The 18,441-nt window shown below is 35.1% G+C and overlaps 1 protein-coding gene across 1 annotated transcript in view; it reads left to right on the top strand.

Annotated features, from left to right (window-relative positions):
* The window catches only part of TINAG (tubulointerstitial nephritis antigen), an 84,000-nt gene that overhangs the window by 29,014 nt on the left and 36,545 nt on the right, over positions 1-18,441 (top strand). The window contains exons 5-9 of the mRNA XM_047103195.1: positions 1,432-1,555; positions 5,118-5,268; positions 7,368-7,548; positions 9,233-9,278; positions 12,393-12,519. Coding sequence (XP_046959151.1) covers positions 1,432-1,555; positions 5,118-5,268; positions 7,368-7,548; positions 9,233-9,278; positions 12,393-12,519 — 629 coding nt within the window. The remainder of the gene's footprint in view (positions 1-1,431; positions 1,556-5,117; positions 5,269-7,367; positions 7,549-9,232; positions 9,279-12,392; positions 12,520-18,441) is intronic.

Raw genomic sequence — 18,441 nt, 5'->3', positions numbered from 1 at the left:
CTGTGATCTGCTTGGCATTTTCTGCACTTTTCTTCCATCATCTAAATAATATTTTCAGTAATGGAACTCAAGATTTAATAACTTTCTTATCAGGTGATAGTAGTTTCTTTAAATCAAAACTGAACTCTCTAATCAAAATTCAAGTTTATAAATATTTTGGATGGATACCTTTTTAGGCCGACATGTAAATTCCAAATCTTTCTTTAGTCTTTGAAGCAATTATATACTTGTCAGAAGTAATTTTGTTTGCAAGATATTGGATCAGTAACCTGACTTGCTGAATGCAATGCACAATTATAAAACTTTTAAATAGGTAAAATTTTAGCTTTTATAGACATTTTATTTCTCTTTCAAAATATCAATTTATTTCTGATAAAGTAAGGAAATGATAAATGGAGCTTAGTTCTAAATTCCAAAACCTGAATCTAGTTTCAGGGATATTTCTTATTTAATTTTAGCGTGTCATTTAACTTTTGGAAGTTTGTCTCTTAATTGATAAAATAGAGTGAAAATTATTTGCCATGGTTATACAACTTAGAGCTATTGTGGAGATAAAATATTGATTGTTCGAACACTTTGAAAACTTTAAAGCACTATCAAAAATGTTGTGTGTGAATGTGTGTGTATGCTTAAGTGATAAAAATTAATAAATCCTTATTTGGTTTGAGTCCTTATTATTTTTCAAGTGAAGGTTATCACTCTTTAGAAAGTTTGGGAAAAAAAAACAGGGTATTGTGTTTGAGATTTTCTTTGAGTGACTTGAACAGAGCAAGGTATAACATTTAATTTACATTCTTGGAAAGACAGCAGCTGAAATCGACTCTGTCAGGACTCGAACATGGGTTCTGAAGAAACAATGGTATTGTACATTTGGCATTCCACACTTTCTGAAACCCTTTCAATCTTCAAGGATTTTATAAATGTCAACCAATTCATCCCAGTTTTGCTTCTTAATGTCTTGTGTAAAATTGGTGTGCCTTAGGGCTCCAAGTACATTGCCACATATGCATTGTTTCAAAATTAATTTCATACAGAGTCACACTCTCCAACATAAAAGTGACCTAAAGGTAAATGTTATTTATGAGGTCAAATTTAAATAACACCATGCATCTTTCATATGAGTGACTCAAACTCTGATTCAAGAAGATAGAAACATTGGCCAAAATTATTGCTCTGCATGGTAAACCAGAAAAATTCTACATCTTGTTCTTATGATTTTGCACTATGTTAGGATTCCCTGCATTGAATTATCTTTTAAACATATATGAAATAGAAATGCCACATTACTAATGCTTTTCAGGGGTGTCATTCAGAAAACACGAATGTACAAAATTAAAATAATGATAAATGTTATAAAAGTTCGTGTCATTTTTTAAAAATGATTATTGGGATACATTTGAAGAAATCTGACACGTCTGCCTCTCTTCTTAGGCTTCTTTACCTGCAACAACTGACCTTCCAGAGTTTTTCATTGCTTCTTATAAATGGCCTGGATGGACTCATGGCCCATTGGATCAAAAAAACTGTGCTGCATCATGGGCATTTTCTACTGCAAGTAATAAAGTCATTTTGATTACTTCATTATAATTCTCCCATTGATTCAAGATTCTGGGAAAGTAGTTAAAAGATTTTTAAATTTAGAATATTTAAATGTTAACATTTGGTCAATTTAAATAAAGTTTTATTCTGACCAGAGAAAGCAACTTGAAGATTATATAAATATCCATTTTCACTCTGAAAATTGGTCTTGATTTTTAGGGTATAATTTTAAATGGAGAATAAATCAAACGAACAACAAAGAAAAGTTTCCAAAATTTGTTTGTCCTTTGAGAGTCAAATCCACATGATAAGAGTAGAAGATACCTCTTTATTCATAGTATTATGGGTAATATTAATATGAACTTGCACATACCTACGTAATTCTCCTATTCTTTTCTCTTTATACAATTTGCAATAATATGCTTAATTATTAAACTACTCTGATGTAAGGAAACACTTCAGAACAAAATAATAATGGATTAAATAGGTTTTATCTCATTTGAGATAAAAGCAAATTTGTAGCTTCTGACTCTAAATTGATAAGAGTAGTTTCCAAATTAATGTTGCTGTTACTTCAAAAGTGTAAGGAATACTTCTTTTATAGCTACTTTCATATAAGTTCACAAGTCCAGTAAATCAATACTCAGGTTAATTTCAAGATTTAGTCTCTAAATTTTCCTCAAAGGAGTGTTGGTTAGATTCCAGCAAATAACATAAGCCTAACATGATGTTGGTTGGCTACTATCAAAGATCTTTATAAAACTATGTTCTAGGCTTTGAAGATGATTCCAAGAATTGTAAAAGCATTGTAAAATAAGAGCATAGGCTCTTAGAGAAGTCAGCTCTGAAGGGTCATACTCTTTGGGACAGAAAAGTACTGATAAATTGGTTCACATATCACTGCTTCATAGTATCAGCTAATTTGTTCTAGAAATGATGCCTTTGGCCAGGCTTACCTCTGGAGTGGCTCCATCTGTTAAGTCTATGCTACTTCCTACTCTAGAACAAATGGTCCCTGGATTTCTGATATTTGTCCTTGATTGTTAGGGATCCGCATGGAGGACCTATTTGAGACTTGTTTCACATGGGTGGAAAAATATTTAATAATATAAATATTTTATCATTTTATGTTCATGTGGTTCATGTATTACACCTCTTAGGTGATGTATAAGAATTTTGCTTTAAGTTTAAGTTAGACTGGAATTTCTGAAGATGTCTTAGAAAAGATATTGGTGGTTAAATAGTGACAGCAACTTGCTAGGTTGATTTGAATGGTGTATTTTGGTGTCCCCTAGTCACAGCCCCAGAGATGGGCTCAGGCCAGGGCTAACTCTGGATTTGTCCCCCTTCCTAATATACCAAAATACCAGGAAGAGGGTTTTCAACACTTTTGTGGTTTCAGATGCAATGGTTTTATATCCTGTGTATTCAGTATGACAAATCAGTCACGTGTTATTTGTTTATTTATTGTTTTGAGTGTGTTAAGCATAGCAAAGAGTAAACTAGGTTCTCTTAAAGATCTAGAAAATTATGACAGAAAATATAGTTACAATAAAAACATGTTTTTGCAAAGAAGCTAAAAACTATAAAGTGGAATAAATAAGATATTTAAAAATAAACACATATGAAACAATAGTTATGCAGCCAACAAAATTCAAGCAAGATTCAGAAGCTGAAGTGGTGAAGGAGTTTGGAATGGCAGGGGTGATACCTGTCACAGAGCAAATGTAGAGATAGAGTAAAATAAGCAGGGAAAATGATAGGGTGTCTCACGGGTAGAGGCCAATAAAAGTTTTCACAAGGAGGTGGAAAACAATTTGCTGAACTGAGCCATTCTTAAGTCTGACTTACTTTAACTATTTCAAGTTAATTTGTATTAAACATTCACTGAGGTTCAGAAATGTCTGTATGAGGAACATACTGTGTCCAATTGGAATTCAAAATATTTATCCTTGAGTTGAAATCTACAGATTCGTAGGGCTAGAAGGAATCTTAGAGGTCATATTTTTCAAGCCTCTGGTTTTATAAAATAGGCACAAATAGATAAAATGACCTACCCAATCTCAGAAATGATCCTGGAAGCCAGGTTACTGACTCCTTGACTACTGTTGTCAAAGTGTTCTTTGAACTGGAGAATAGTTGCACTAATATTTTCAAGTTTACATTTGATTCTGAACCCTGTACTGAAAGTCAAAGCATCAGAAAATTTCTATTTTCTTCAATGAAATAGGGAATTATTTCCTTGAGAATAGCAGAGGTGATAGTAGAATGTCATTTTCTCTTATGAAATTTATCCCAACACAGTAAGAGATGGGAATCGAGAAGGAAGTAGGAGGTTATAGATTGGACAGATATTGAGCATTTAAAATGTGCCAGCAATTGCATTACAGAATTGTACATATGCTATAGTTACATAAAAACCATGTACATACAGAAATACATATGTAAGTGAATTATTTAAAAATGAATTATTTTAGGATAATTCTAAATTAGCACCTTGAGAAATTCCATTATACAGACAAGTTTGATGAGCAAAAGCTATAACATCTCCTGAAAACATTGGATGGATAGAAGAAAGCCTATGGCATTGTTGCCTTTAAATAAAAGTAAGTAAGTTTAAATATCAAGAACAAACTATACCAGCCATCCAAGAACAACAAAAATTTGTACCAAAATGGCACCCATCCCAATTTTCTCATGATCTTGTCATTCTTATTAGTTTATCGAGGTAACATAATTGAAATTATAATGGATTATCATTTTATCCAATGGTGGATTAATTTCCCTAGCCTATTATTCTATGAGGGTATCAATATGATTTTTGTTCATCACTGTAATTTCTAGTACTTAGTTCAGTGCCTATCACCTAGCAGGCAGCCAGTAATATGTTGGGAAAAGGAATGAACTGATTAGCTACAACCATGCTAGGGAATTTTATATTGATATAAATTTATACCATGTATAAATAAGGTGAATTATGCTCTGTAGTTTTTAGATATTGTATAAGATTTATATAAGTATGGATTAGTTTATGAATGGTTTCCCAAGTGATTAACATAGACACCAATTTAAAAACCAAGGATTCAATTCATTCCAATATATCATATTAATATGGATGAATTTCCAGTTAATATTTCTATAAGCTTTTCTGATTTCCTCAATTTAGTTTCACTCATTTCAAAAGTTATATATTTATCCATGACTGTACATGAGGTACAGGAGATAGAAATGTAACTGAGATATGATTCTTGCCCTCAAGGAGTTATACTTGAAAGATTCCTTAATGAAAAATTCATAAGTATATAGAACATGAAAGGAACAACGAACTAGAAAAGAACAAGGAACTAGAAAAGTCTTTGAATTTGATAAGACGATTGAGCAATACCACAACTGGATAAAAATTATGACCAAAATTATGACCCCATTGACTTTGCTGGAATGCATGATATATTAAGGACATTGGCCTTAATTTTAAATTATATAAAGCTCTGGCGACTAGGATTAAAAAAAAAGGCTATGTAAATTATTAAAAATGTCATATGCCCTTTGATTATTAATCACTATTCTGTTTGAAACAGGTGTGGCAGCTGACCGAATAGCAATTCAGTCCAAAGGTCGATACACAGCTAATCTATCCCCTCAGAATTTGATCTCTTGCTGTCCCAAGAACCGTCACGGATGCAATAGTGGAAGCATCGATAGGGCTTGGTGGTTCCTGAGAAAACGTGGGTAAATAGCTGCCCAACATATGTTTGTAGTATTCTTCTGAGTTCTGTTCGGAGTTAAAAGAAGGAAACAAATGAATGTTAAGATTTTACCAAAAAACATATGTGCTACACCTATATAAATGCCTGTATTACATTTAAATATACACTGTATTTGGTGTCTACTAAGATTATAAGCTATTGGAAGCCATTACTTGAAGAATGTATATATTTCCTGGCCAAATGAATAGAAGGATTCAAGGAAGCATTGTCTCCTGGTTGCTCTGAGCCAAATGGCTTTACTGAGTCCCCACGGGAATAGAGTAGTTGATATTGCTCATACCTCTGCCGAGTCTTCATTTACCCAGGTAGATGGGTAATGCCAGGGAAAAATTAGATTAAGAACAAGATGAATAAAATTAGTAATTTATCGTTGGGTTACCATCCCATTTAATGAGGAAAGGCAGGTTGTTTTTTATGTATCTCATGTAATCTGATACCTGCTGCACAAGGGCTAATCTACTTAAAACCCAAGTTATCAAGGTAAGGACACTGCAGCTGATAACAAGTAGTGTACATATGTATTGCTCACCTGTATTTTTATCATCCACTGAGTGCTCTAGGTTTGCTCTAGACCAGTCAGGTAGTATGAAAGCGTGGGTGTCAGATAGTCAGATATTGATGGGTGGCAATAAATTTCTTTAAAAATTTTTCATGCATGTTGCTTAATAAGGTGGTGCTTCGAATGGACAACTTGGACTGATACCTTTTGGTACAGTGGTGCTTGATTGGCTTCTGTTTTACACTGTGGCAAAAATTAATACCCTTTAGAAGCTTCCAAACATAAATGAACTTTGAGACCAAACTAAATCTTACTGTATTGGTCTGCTTAGGTTACCATAACAAAATACCATAGACTGGGAAGCTTGAACAACAACCATTTATTTCTCACAGTTCTGGAGGCTGAGAAGTCCAAGATCAAGATATTAGCTTATCTAGTCGTGGTGAGAGAACCTCTTCCTAACTTGCCTTTTTGGGTCTTCAAATGGCAGAAAGAGAGCACCAATATCTCTTCCTCTTCTTATAAGGGCACTAAATCCAGTGTCAGGGCACCACCTCATTGCTTCATTTAAAGCTAGTTATCTCCCAAAGGCGCCCTCCAAATACCGTCACCTTAGAATTAGGGCTTTAACACATGAATTGGGGGTGACACAATTCAATCCATGGCACTTATTATCCCAAAGTAATACATATTATGCAAGAATTTTTTTAAGCGTTCTTTAACAGCTTTACTTTCATCATGTTCCTTGCTCACATTCTCTTACTCTGTTGAACACTACTGAATTTTTTTGAAGCAATCATATTTGATACTTCTATGGCTAATTCAAGCTAAATATGTATAAAAGCAATTTTATTATTTTCCTTATGATCTTCTTCTATATTCAATAAATTACATAGCTTTGGTATCAAATGATTTTTGCTTTTTACTACATTCAATTTCAAAATCAGAAATAAAAATTGTTTTCTTTATCTTTTGTACAATGTATGCATCTGATAACTTTCTACTTAGTATATAGTATTTCTCCCAAAATGAACCACATAAACATAATGATTTAGATCTTATGAGAAGGTGTTTATAACTTCATAAAAATGTAAAAGCAAAAACAGAAACAAAACAGCTTTAACTTTGAAACTTATATAATTCATCAAAATACCCCATCTCAACATAATAAAATCTTTGGGTTTTTTTCATATTAAGTTTGGCTCTTCTATATTATAATTAAATATTCAGAATGAAGAAGCCTTTCCTGTATGAATATTACCATAGATTTTATTGACAGTCACTTTTCATCTTCAGGAAATTCTATACCATAGATAAATTATTTATTAAAGTGGGTTGAAACAAGATTTTTAAAATTGTAATAAAGAAAAATGAGGGAGCAGGGAAGAGTGTAATATATTGAACTGGTGTATTAGATTTAATCAACCTATTGAAAGTTACACATGTAACTTCTTAAACTTCAGGAAAATTTATAAATATTTAATTAAGTAAACTTGTGCATAGATTCGATATTAGGGCATTTTCCTAAGTCCTACTTTCACTTCTTTGCTTATTCCTCATAGACTGGTATCCCATGCATGCTATCCACTTTTCAAGAACCAAAATGCTACCAATCATGGTTGTGCCATGGCGAGTAGGTCTGATGGGCGGGGAAAACGGCATGCCACAAAGCCATGTCCCAACAACATTGAGAAATCAAACAGGATCTACCAATGTTCTCCCCCATACAGAGTCTCTTCCAATGTAAGTCTAAATGGCAAGAATTAACAATGGTTAACTTTCTCAAAAATATATAGCTCTGCTGTTATTAAAACTATTTAAAAACTATTATATTCTAAAATGATGCTATGTTTTGAGGGATAATTTTTTATATTCTTAAAGTGTCCATTAAAGACTCTCAGATTTCTGATCTTTGTAATATTAGTAGCATGAGTGATTATATGATATATATTTCCATACTTGACAAATAAGAGCTAAATCATACCTTTTTTTCAGTGACTTTTTTGTGGCAGTAGCTCATTGTATCAATCCTTTGCCTTACTCCACAAAATGATTGAAGTAGGTGCAGCCAAAATGGGAACATGACTCCCTTAGATTCTAGTTTTTCATGTTGAAAGCCTGGAAAAATTTAACTCCATCATATCAGTCTTACCCAGACTTGCTCACTTTCAGAATATCTGAACCTTCAGTGGCTTCTAGTTACTTGCAGAGTAAGTTTGGTATTCTTTTTTTTTTTTTTTTAAGGCTAAGTTTATTTATTTATTTTGAGAGAGAGAGAAAGTGAGAGTGGGGGAGGTGCCGAGAGAGAATCCCAAGCAGGCTCCTGTACCATCAGCACAGAGCCTGACGAGGGGCTAGATATCATGAACCTTCAGATATGACCTGAGATGAAATCAAGAGTCGGATGCTTAACTGACTGAGCCATTCAGGCGACCCTACTGTTCGGTATTCTTATAATGGCATATAGGTCTTCCATGATTCGGTTCTGACCGAATCCTTTACACACTCTGTCCTGCCAGCATCTACCCCTACACCTGCTCCTAATGCTCTTGATAAATAGGATTACTGTCCACTCCATAAATACATCATGCTCTCTCATGCTTCCTTCTTAGCCGCAGGATCATTCCTCTGACCCAAGTGGGTATCCCACGTGTTTCCATCCGGTAAAAGCCCACGCATGTGTCAAGGCCCAGGTCAAAACTTCATCTTCTCTGTGAACTTTTCTTAACTCCTACATAACATTAATTTCCCTTTTCATTTGCACCCCTAGGAACTTTGTGCTATCTCTGTAATGTAACTTATTATATCATAATGCAATTAGTTGTGCTATTCTCCATCTACTCCACCAAAATGTAAATCCCTTGAGGACAAGTAAAGGGTCAATATTTGTTTCTGTTCCAGTTTTTGGTATATACTCTGTGACCAATGTGCACATATGAATGAATTAAAGAGTAAATGAATGACCTGCCTTCTTACTAGGTGCTGGATTACACAGCACTTAGTAACAATGTAGAAATATTTATATACTAACCTACACTGAGGTACCTCACTAAACAATCACCTGAGGTTGTTCCTGTGATCAAAATAATGGATAAACTGATAAAACATGGTTTTAATTAATTATTTCTTATTTGTGACCACAAAAGTTATTATTTCAAATAATAATTAAAAATTAGTATTGGTGAAAATATTATTGGTAAAAGTCAGTAAAACACATGGGTGCATCTTGTCTTTAGCAACTTGATCAAAGTGGTATTTCACATGTGAGTATTTCAAGCCATGATTAAGAGTAAATTATAAGTGGTTAAGGCACACTGGATTGTAGAATTCTTAAATTGATTACATAATACCTAACATTATATACCAAATAGTAGGTTTAGTATGCTGTGATAACAATAATGATCTTCAATGATGTTTCTCCTTCTAGGAAACTGAGATAATGAAAGAAATCATGCAAAATGGACCAGTTCAAGGTAAGCTTGGATGAAATATGGTTGTGTCTTATTTCTTTCTTTAATAAACAGCATTACATTTTATTTCATGCAAAAGGAGCTAAATAAAAGAAATTTTTTACTTTTAGAGTGTTCATAAAGTTTCAACAGTTCTAAGATCAGTGCAATTATAGGATATATGCTCACCAAATGACTTCATTATTAGCCATTTCATTTTAAGAAGATAGACACATTCATAAATTGAATTCTAAATACTAGTGGCATATTTGATGAAAGTCTGCTAAGTCTTTCCAAAAGGGATCATGAACCAAACAGGCAAACAGGCAGTCAAACATGAAATGCTTAGTGGCAGAGCTCACTTAATTATTCAGTCATATTTAAGTATTAAGTATTAGAAATTTTCCCATCTTCATGTTAAAGGGGTTAGGTAATGGATTGGAAAAAAAAATCAAGAATTAGCAGTAGAAAAAAATCTAAATACTTTCCTTTTTCTATAAAGTCAAAAGAAATCAAAGAAGCCAGTGTGCTTTTGTGTTTTATAACATGACTTCTGTTTTGATCAATTTTGTATATGTGTTAGGGATAGTAAATTAACAGTAAATAAGAAAATAATACCCTGACTTTATATTGACTTTGATTTTTAAGATATCATCTCTGAGACATAGTTCCTCTGCTTATCTATTTCATTTTGCATCACTGCAATGGATGAAGATAAGTTTATAGAGCATGTTCCCTGTGCTAAACATTGCCTGGAAAAGCATGGAAGGACAAACCTACCAAGGCCTAAAATGGAATTTCAGGTTGTGAACACATGAAGGGCCCAAAATGTATTATCAGTGCAGTGGAATGAATCAAATAAATTTAAATTAACCAAAATTAAATTAAAACATTTGATATATACTTAAGGAATTATTGGCCAGCACCTGCTTTTGTTTTCCTGAATGCTGACCGAATTAGTATTGGTTCAACATCTAGCAGGAACAATGGGTTTCAAAGTTATTTTGGAAGAATTATTACTGATCATTATCACCACTTAACATTTATTGGGAAGCCAGAGCTTCCACTAAACATGTCCTGAATTTAAGTCGAAAAATCCTGAGACCTTACACAAAACATGAAACAAATGAAGAGAATTGTTTTTCCTTGTAATTATGTAACTTTTATTGACTGTTATAAGAGTGGGAGATTCATGTATGATTTACATGCATGCTTCATTAAGGTGAGTTCTTGTGACAAATTTAAAAGGAGCACAGGCATTAGAACTCAAGGCTGCATACAAAATTCCACCTTTGACCTTTGCTCCTTAAATGATTTGGGGCAAGTTATTTAAGCTCTCTTTATCTTCAGATCATTGCAGTAATCTTTCCAGTTTCTCTCTCTTTTAATCAGTCAGAAGAAATTTGGAGCATAATTCTTTAAAATTGAGAACACCTTAGGTTTGTTTTTTAAGGCTCAAGTACGTCAATGTTCATGAATTTCACATATGAATCAAAAATGATCAAAAGTAAGAATCAAAAATAAAAATCTGAAAACAGTAAAGTTGAAATCCAAATTATTCCACAGCCATTCAACAAATGTTTGTCAAGACCCTTCCTCCTGCCAGCCTGAGTCAGGAGCGGGAGATAGAGCTGAATCAATGTGGACTCCTTCCTGCCCTCATACCTTGTTATAATTCTGTGTGCTAAAGTTGGCTGCAGTTTTCCCAAAGTGGAATTGCACTACAGTAACATACAGTCATATCTTTATGGGTTCATCGAGTCTGAAGGAAGGAGCCACCCTCAAGTTGATCATGATGATCTCTCACCCATGCTACTTCGCTTGGCACTCTTTTTTTTTAGCAGTGAAGTGTATATTTTATTCATGGTGCTTAGGCAGAGTTGAGAAGAGCTGAAGGGGTCAATGGTTCTCTAGAAGGGAAAAAGCCCTGGCAGTATCTTCACATTTAGATAAATGCTGGTTGACTCATCTTGCTGTACATGCAACATGTTGCCTCATTTTCTCCTCTCTCACTACAAAAGAATGTAAAACGCAATAGAATGCTGAATAAATAATACTGTGTGCAGCCCTCTAAAAATCTATAGAATTGCAGGTAATTTTAGGTGCTGAAAAGAGAACTAAAGAAGATCTGCATTAAGTACAGTTACATAAATTCTTAAAATCCTATGGGAAAGTATTTTAAAGCAGATAAAAAAGAGTTAACCGCTTTTGAGAATATTTAAACAGCATCAGGAAAGGTATGAAACATTAAAAAAAGAAATAAAAGGTGGAACATTAAAAAGTTATATTTGACTTGGGAGTTAAAGCTTCATTTTAGGATCTATCAAATGCCTGTGACCTTAGTTTTTATTTTATTTAAAAAGCATGTCAAACTAATATAGACAAGCATTGTGCACTTATCAACATATACTTATCTAGTCCCAACTAAAAATATTTTCAGTGCATGTCTTCTAAAACTTTAACGCCTTCACCCCAAATTATCCTAGCCATTCAACAAAGCAGCGCATGATACAGAAAAGAAGTAATCTAGGCGAGGGAATGAAGGAGAGCTTTATCAAGTATAAGCTCTTACTTTCTAAAAAAATACAACAGTGGCTTAGCTCTTCAGAGCCGGGAGGATGAAATCTTGTCAGAGCATTCTTTTGCCAAGGGTTTGCTTTTTATTCAAACTCACCAAGGAAAGGTTTGTATTTACTTGCAGGGATTAAGGACAATTACTTTAAGCCCTGTTTGCTGGGTTCACCCTTCACTGCCAGCTTAATTGGAGTTTTAAGAGGCTCCTGGTGAAGCCCCAAGTTCATGGAGAAACAGCAATCACTAGCCAAGTGTACGGGGCTTGCCTGCAAGGGTCTCAATTCCTGGTAATAGCGCTTCTGTCAATTAGGAATAGATGGTGGTTTAAAGGTAGAATGTGTACTTAAGTAATATTCTAAATAGCTAAAAACTGTTTTTATAAGAGAACCAAAAAAAATACTGCAGCAATTAAACTAAGTACGAAAGAAAATTAGGCTGAATTGCAAAGTTTCTTCTTTAGACTCTCATGGCAATTGAACCACTGATTGTTCTGTGAGAATTTCAGAGGTTTTTAAAGAGAATTGTGTCAAACTGTTGCATTTATTTTGTTGGGTTTTATTTTAGCCATAATGCAAGTCCATGAGGATTTCTTCCATTATAAGACAGGGATATATAGACATATTACCAAAAAAGCAAATGAAGAATCAGGAAAATATCGAAAGCTTCAGACACATGCCGTCAAACTCACTGGGTAAGACAATTCCTTAAAAATCTTCATTTAATGCTTTTGGAAAATGAAACTAAGTGTATGTAGTGCATACAGGTACCAGAATTCACCTTGGTATGAGGGGTTTCCATACAAATTAAAAATTATCCAAACCTTGGGACTATTTACTTGTTATTTTAAAGTCCAATTAAGGGGTCATTCAGGTGGTAAAGATGACCATTTCCTGTCTCTCACTTGTGAGCGTGTTCTAAAAATCTGTTTTAAGGGCAAGGAAAATATATTATTGGAATGAATTCTGTATATGGCATAAGCAAAGGAAGGGTACAAATCCAAAGTATATTAGAATTTGGGGAGATGGTTTTAGATGGAATTACAAATGGTAACGATTAAACAGAAAGAATAGGGTCACCTTTAATTCAGTACAAAATTATTTTTTAAGTTTATTTACTTATTTTGAGAGAGAGAGAGATTGAGAGAGAGAGAAGGAAAGAGAGCGTGGAGGAGGGGCAGAGAGAAAGGGAGACAGAGAATCTCCATCAGGCTCTGCACTATCAGTGCAGAACCCCCACATGGGGCTCATACTTGCAAACTGTGAGATCCTGACCCAATCAAGAGTTGAATGCTTGACCCACTGAGCCACCCAGGCACCCCCAAAATTATTTTTTATATTTATGTGAGAATTGTAGAAATTACACTCACCAGTTTGAGAGTAAAATATATTCATCTCCACCAGGGCAAGAAATAACTTCAAAATTTGGTTGCGTTTCAAGAGTAAGTAATTTCACAAATGGACCCTAGTCAAAAGGAGAGTGTGGTCGGGGCGCCTGGGTGGCGCAGTCGGTTAAGCGTCCGACTTCAGCCAGGTCACGATCTCGCGGTCCGTGAGTTCGAGCCCCGCGTCAGGCTCTGGGCCGATGGCTCGGAGCCTGGAGCCTGTTTCCGATTCTGTGTCTCCCTCTCTCTCTGCCCCTCCCCCCGTTCATGCTCTGTCTCTCTCTGTCCCAAAAATAAATAAAAAACGTTGAAAAAAAAATTTAAAAAAGGAGAGTGTGGTCATCTGAGGCCACTTTCCCCAGTGTCTTCTCCAACTCATTCTGACTCTGCCCCATCTTTAAGCTCTTTCTCATAATGTCTCACTCCAATTCAAATGAAATACTACAGGAAAGGTTTTTGTGTCTTTTTCTTTCATTTCCATCCAAACCCTCACTTTTCTCATTTTGCCATCATAGTAAATGACTTTATTCCTGTTGAACATGTTCTTCCTCTCTAAATTTGTTTAAGCTTGCACAAAAACAACCTGAGCTACAACCAAATCACCACCTCCTTCTTACTGATCTTTCAAATATTCCGAGTCAACTCTAAGGACTGTAGACAAGTTATCTTCTGTGATGTCTCTTTGTCATCTCTCCTTCATTTTAAATACTCTTATATTTCAATTACAAAATTACCATATTTCTTTGAATCTAAGCTACTACTAATTTTATGACTTGTCTTGATTTCCGGGATGTGAAAATATGTGTATATTAGAATTGAAATATATGGCATTTCATGTTAATATAGGATATTGAGAAACTACAGTTGGGGGAAAATGTAACGATAATTTCACCATCCAGAGGTAACTTTTCTTGAGAGTTTAGAATATTTTTATGTTTCTCCTAGGTGTGTGTATATGTATATGTATATGTATATGTGTACACACACACACACACACACACACACACACACACAGGGAGAAAGGTGGCTAGATAATTAAATGTCTATCAGAAGAAAATCAGATAGGGAAGTTCTTAAAATTTTATGACAAATGAAACATTGCTAGAGTATTCATTAGCAACATATATGAATGCATTTCTCAGTATCCCTTTAAATCCTGGCTGTTTTGCTTTTCCATTTTAATAGATTATTCTGTATAGTTTTGGTCACTCAACACTGCTCCTCTTTTGAGGGTAAGATAGTTTCTGATTACCCTACATTTTAGGTTATATGGAACAAGGTGTTTGCCTTAATTTTTTTCAAAAGTATCACTTAAAAAATAGGGGCAACTGGGTGGCTCAGTTGGTTGAGCATCGGACTTTGGCTCAGGTCATGATCTCACGGTTGGTAAATTTGAGCCCCGCATTGGACTCTGCTGTCAGCATGGAGCCCACTCTGGATCCTCTGTCCCCCTCTCTCTGCACCTCCCCCAATTGTGCTCTCTCTCTCAAAGATAAACATTAAAAAAAAGGTAAAATACAGGGGCTTCTGGGTGTTTTAGTTGGCTCTCTAAAATAAAATTTTTAAAAAATGCATACATGCTCATTAAATTATTATACAGTATATATATGATAAAAAATGTTTTACCTAAAAAGAAGATAGTAAAAAAAAAAAATCCTCCCAAATTAGATTAATCTCACTATTAACGTTTGGTGAGGAGCATGTCAAGTAATTCTCTGTTTCTCTCTGTGTTGATGAAAAGAGAGACAAACAAAAATAGACAATATAGGATAATGACACTTAAAAATACTAATATTCAGGGGCCTGGGTGCCTGGGTGGATCAGTTGGTTGGGCATCAGACTTTGGCTTAGGTCATGATCTCACAGCTCATGAGTTCAAGCCGTGCTTCAGATTCTGTGTCTGTCTACCTCTTCCCTGCTCATGCTCTCTCTCTGTCTCAAAAATAAATAAACATTAAAAAATTAAAAATACTAATATTCAGGTTAATTTTACTTGAATTTAATGAAATGAGACTTTTTGGTACTTCAACACAAGAAATGCTAGTTCCTAAAAGAACCATTTACACTTAAGAAAAAATATATGTTAAGAGAATTACAGATTGGAGCAATAATTCATTTTTAATTACACATTTCAATTTAGGATTATATCTGTTATTAACAAAATGAGGAAATTCTTCATTTTTTTTTTTTTTTGAGAGAGAGAGAGAGAGCGAGCGAGCTTGGGGGAAAGGGGCGGGGGGGGGGGGGGAGAGAAGGAGAGAATCCTAAGCAGGCTCCATGTTTAGTACAGAGCCTGCCATAGGGTTCAATCTCATGAACCGTGAGATCGTGATGTGAGCCAAAATCAAAAGTTGGACGTCTAACCGACTAAGTCACCCAGGCACCCAGGAAATTTATCATTCTTATACTTCTCCCCATCTCTCTTGCTCTCGTACATCTTATATTTATTAGTAGTATTATTATTTTTACATATTGCAGGATTATAGAATATGCATTCTGCTCTGAAATCATACTATTAATGGTTGTTTAAATTTTGTTGTATGTTAATAGAATCAATGATAAGCACATATTTTTTATGATGGCTTTTCTGTCCTTGAATTTAATTTGTATCAGGTATTTTGTTATTTAATACTACCAGACAATCATATTCTGGATTCCTGTTCTGTTTATTGCCCCTACCTTCAGTTGATTATCTCAAAACTTTTCCTTTTTTCTTGAATTCCCAATTCCTACATCCTTGTGTTCTTAGCCCATAACCCTGAATTCTATTTCACCAAAAAGATTAAAGCAATCCGAGAACAACCCCCAGTATCACAGATACCACACACCCCCATAGCTTTCCTTCCACTCTTTCTTCCCACTTCTTACATAGATAATGCTCCTACCTCAATCCCTCTTGCTGTATTGTAGACCCCAGACCCTCTCCACTATTCAACAATATGCAGAAGCAATTTTCCCTTTTTTTCTCTCCAGTCCAGATCTCTCTCCTGAACTCTAGATTCATACATTCCATGGTCTACTTGACACCCCCACCTAGATTCCTAATAAATGATTCAAATTCAGCCCTTCCAATACTGAACTCCCAATCTTCCCCTTTCTACTTTCTGAACAGTATCTATCATCTATCGTCATCTGTCATCTACTGATGACAATGACATCTTTCCATATGCTCTGGCTGGAAACTTTGGAACCCTTGAAATTATCTTTTATTCCTTTCCTTGCAACTCACTTCAAATTTCAGAAACTCTGTTGTCTCTTCCAACTTACGTCTAGAATCCAACCAATTTTCATTGTCTGAACTACCCCACCCTTGCCTGAACCACCATTACTCATTATCTTATACATGGGTCTTCCTGCACTTACCTTTGCCCTCAATAGTCTATTCTCAACAGAGAAATGTTCCTTTTAGAACATTAGATCTTGTCACTCCATTTCTCAAAACTCTGTAATTTTCTCATTTCCCACAGAGTAAAAGCCAAGGTCTTTACAAAGGTCTACCTGATCTGAGGACTTCCCCATCTGCCTGCCAACACCCCCCTCAACTTTCTGGTCTCAATTTCTGTTAATCTGTATCTTGTTCTTCCTGATCTGGTATCCTTTAATGTTTCAGGAATCCATACCCCATCTCTCTCCCTCTGCCTAAAATGCTTTTTATCGTTTCCATGTCACCATCTACTCTTTGCTTAGATCTCATCTTCTCAGTGTGGCTTCCTGACTGTCCTATTCATTGCTGCTACCTGCCCTCTCCTCTAGCACTTCTGATACCCTTTCCCTAATGTATTTATTTTTTAATAACAATGATCACTTTCTCACCTACTATTTAACTTAACTAGCTTTTGATGTTCATTGTAATCTCTGTCTCCCCTTTCATGAAACTCTGTGAGAGGAGGTGCCTATATTATTCATCAGTGTTGTCAAACCACCTAATCCACTGCTGACCCATCAAGCATTTAATGCTTTTCCTATCCAAAGAATGAATATTTTTACCATATGTTCAACGCTAGCTCTTGTTCAGGCCTCATCTTTAAATGAAGCAGGTCTTTGTTGAGAAATAGAGTGAGGGGAAGTTGCAGGAACGAGCTGAGACACTCCTCTGCTTTAACCTGAAGTTTGTAATTCTTGGGTCCACGCTCATCAGATCAACTCTGTCCTTAGTCCACAGCCCAGAGAGTTTGGTGGGACTCGGAATAAATCCCTTGCGAATATCTTTGCTGCCATATGCTACTCTTTGCCTTTATTTTTGCTTCATCTGGCTTCATCTTTCAACCATTGTCTCTGGCGGTTTGCCCAGGACTTCAGCAGCCCATTGAGCTTCCAGTGTGATTTCTTGTTGAGCTGACTTTCCATGGGTCTAGTGGGAAGGGACTGAAGTGTGATCGCCATGGCCTGCTCATGGCCCTCATTATAAAGATCTTGAGAGGTATTTCTGGACTGCCTGGCATACTTTTAAAGGGAAAATGTACTTGTGAAGGTCTGGAGATGAACGGGAGAGTAGTGGCAAGGGTTGTTACTCAGTATCCACTCTAGTTTGGGTACAGAACAAAATGTATTTTTCATTATTACTCAAAATTGCTATTTGGGATTATAGCTCTTTGGCTCACTAAAGATAGAAAGTAGGTACTGATATTTAAAAGTCTATTTTGTCTACTTTGTTTTTTCATTCCTAAATGATGTATGAGTTTTCAGGAAGGCAAATGACATACAAATGCCTTTGCACTTCCACTATAACTAGAAATTCAGCTTTGCTTGAGTTGTTTGCCTTTAGTTTGAAAGTCATATTCCTTCAAAACCTCCCTTTCCTATGTATTTTCATTATTAATTTTTGTCTTTTCTAGTAATGTTCTTGATTTGGAAAAATTTTCCTAGCACATATTTGGTGATTGAAATGATGTTTATTCTCATTTAGAGAACTCTGAAAATGCCAACATTGATGCAGAGCCTTTGTTGATTTATTGGAGCTGATGACTTATCATCTGTACTCCCTATTTAGCCATGCTGGTCATGTTTTCTTCACTCTACTCTTAAATTCATTCATGCTGGGGTTGAACAAGATATAAATGTGTTTATATTTAATTACACAGACACTGTTTGTGTATCTTCCATGTTCAGTATGTCAGTTGCAGTAATGTGTTCACTTTTATAAACTAGGAAATGGAGACCTTTGTAAATTTCCCTCACATGTGTGGCAATTAGCAAGGCTTATTCTGCCGGTAGGCAAATTGCTTTTGGAGA

Source organism: Lynx rufus, unplaced genomic scaffold (genome assembly GCF_022079265.1).
Source record: "Lynx rufus isolate CCGP_SWC_20201006 ecotype Redwood Valley unplaced genomic scaffold, mLynRuf1.p SCAF_6, whole genome shotgun sequence".
In the NCBI taxonomy this organism is placed as follows: domain Eukaryota; kingdom Metazoa; phylum Chordata; class Mammalia; order Carnivora; family Felidae; genus Lynx; species Lynx rufus.
This window is presented reverse-complemented; position numbering and strand designations above follow the sequence as displayed.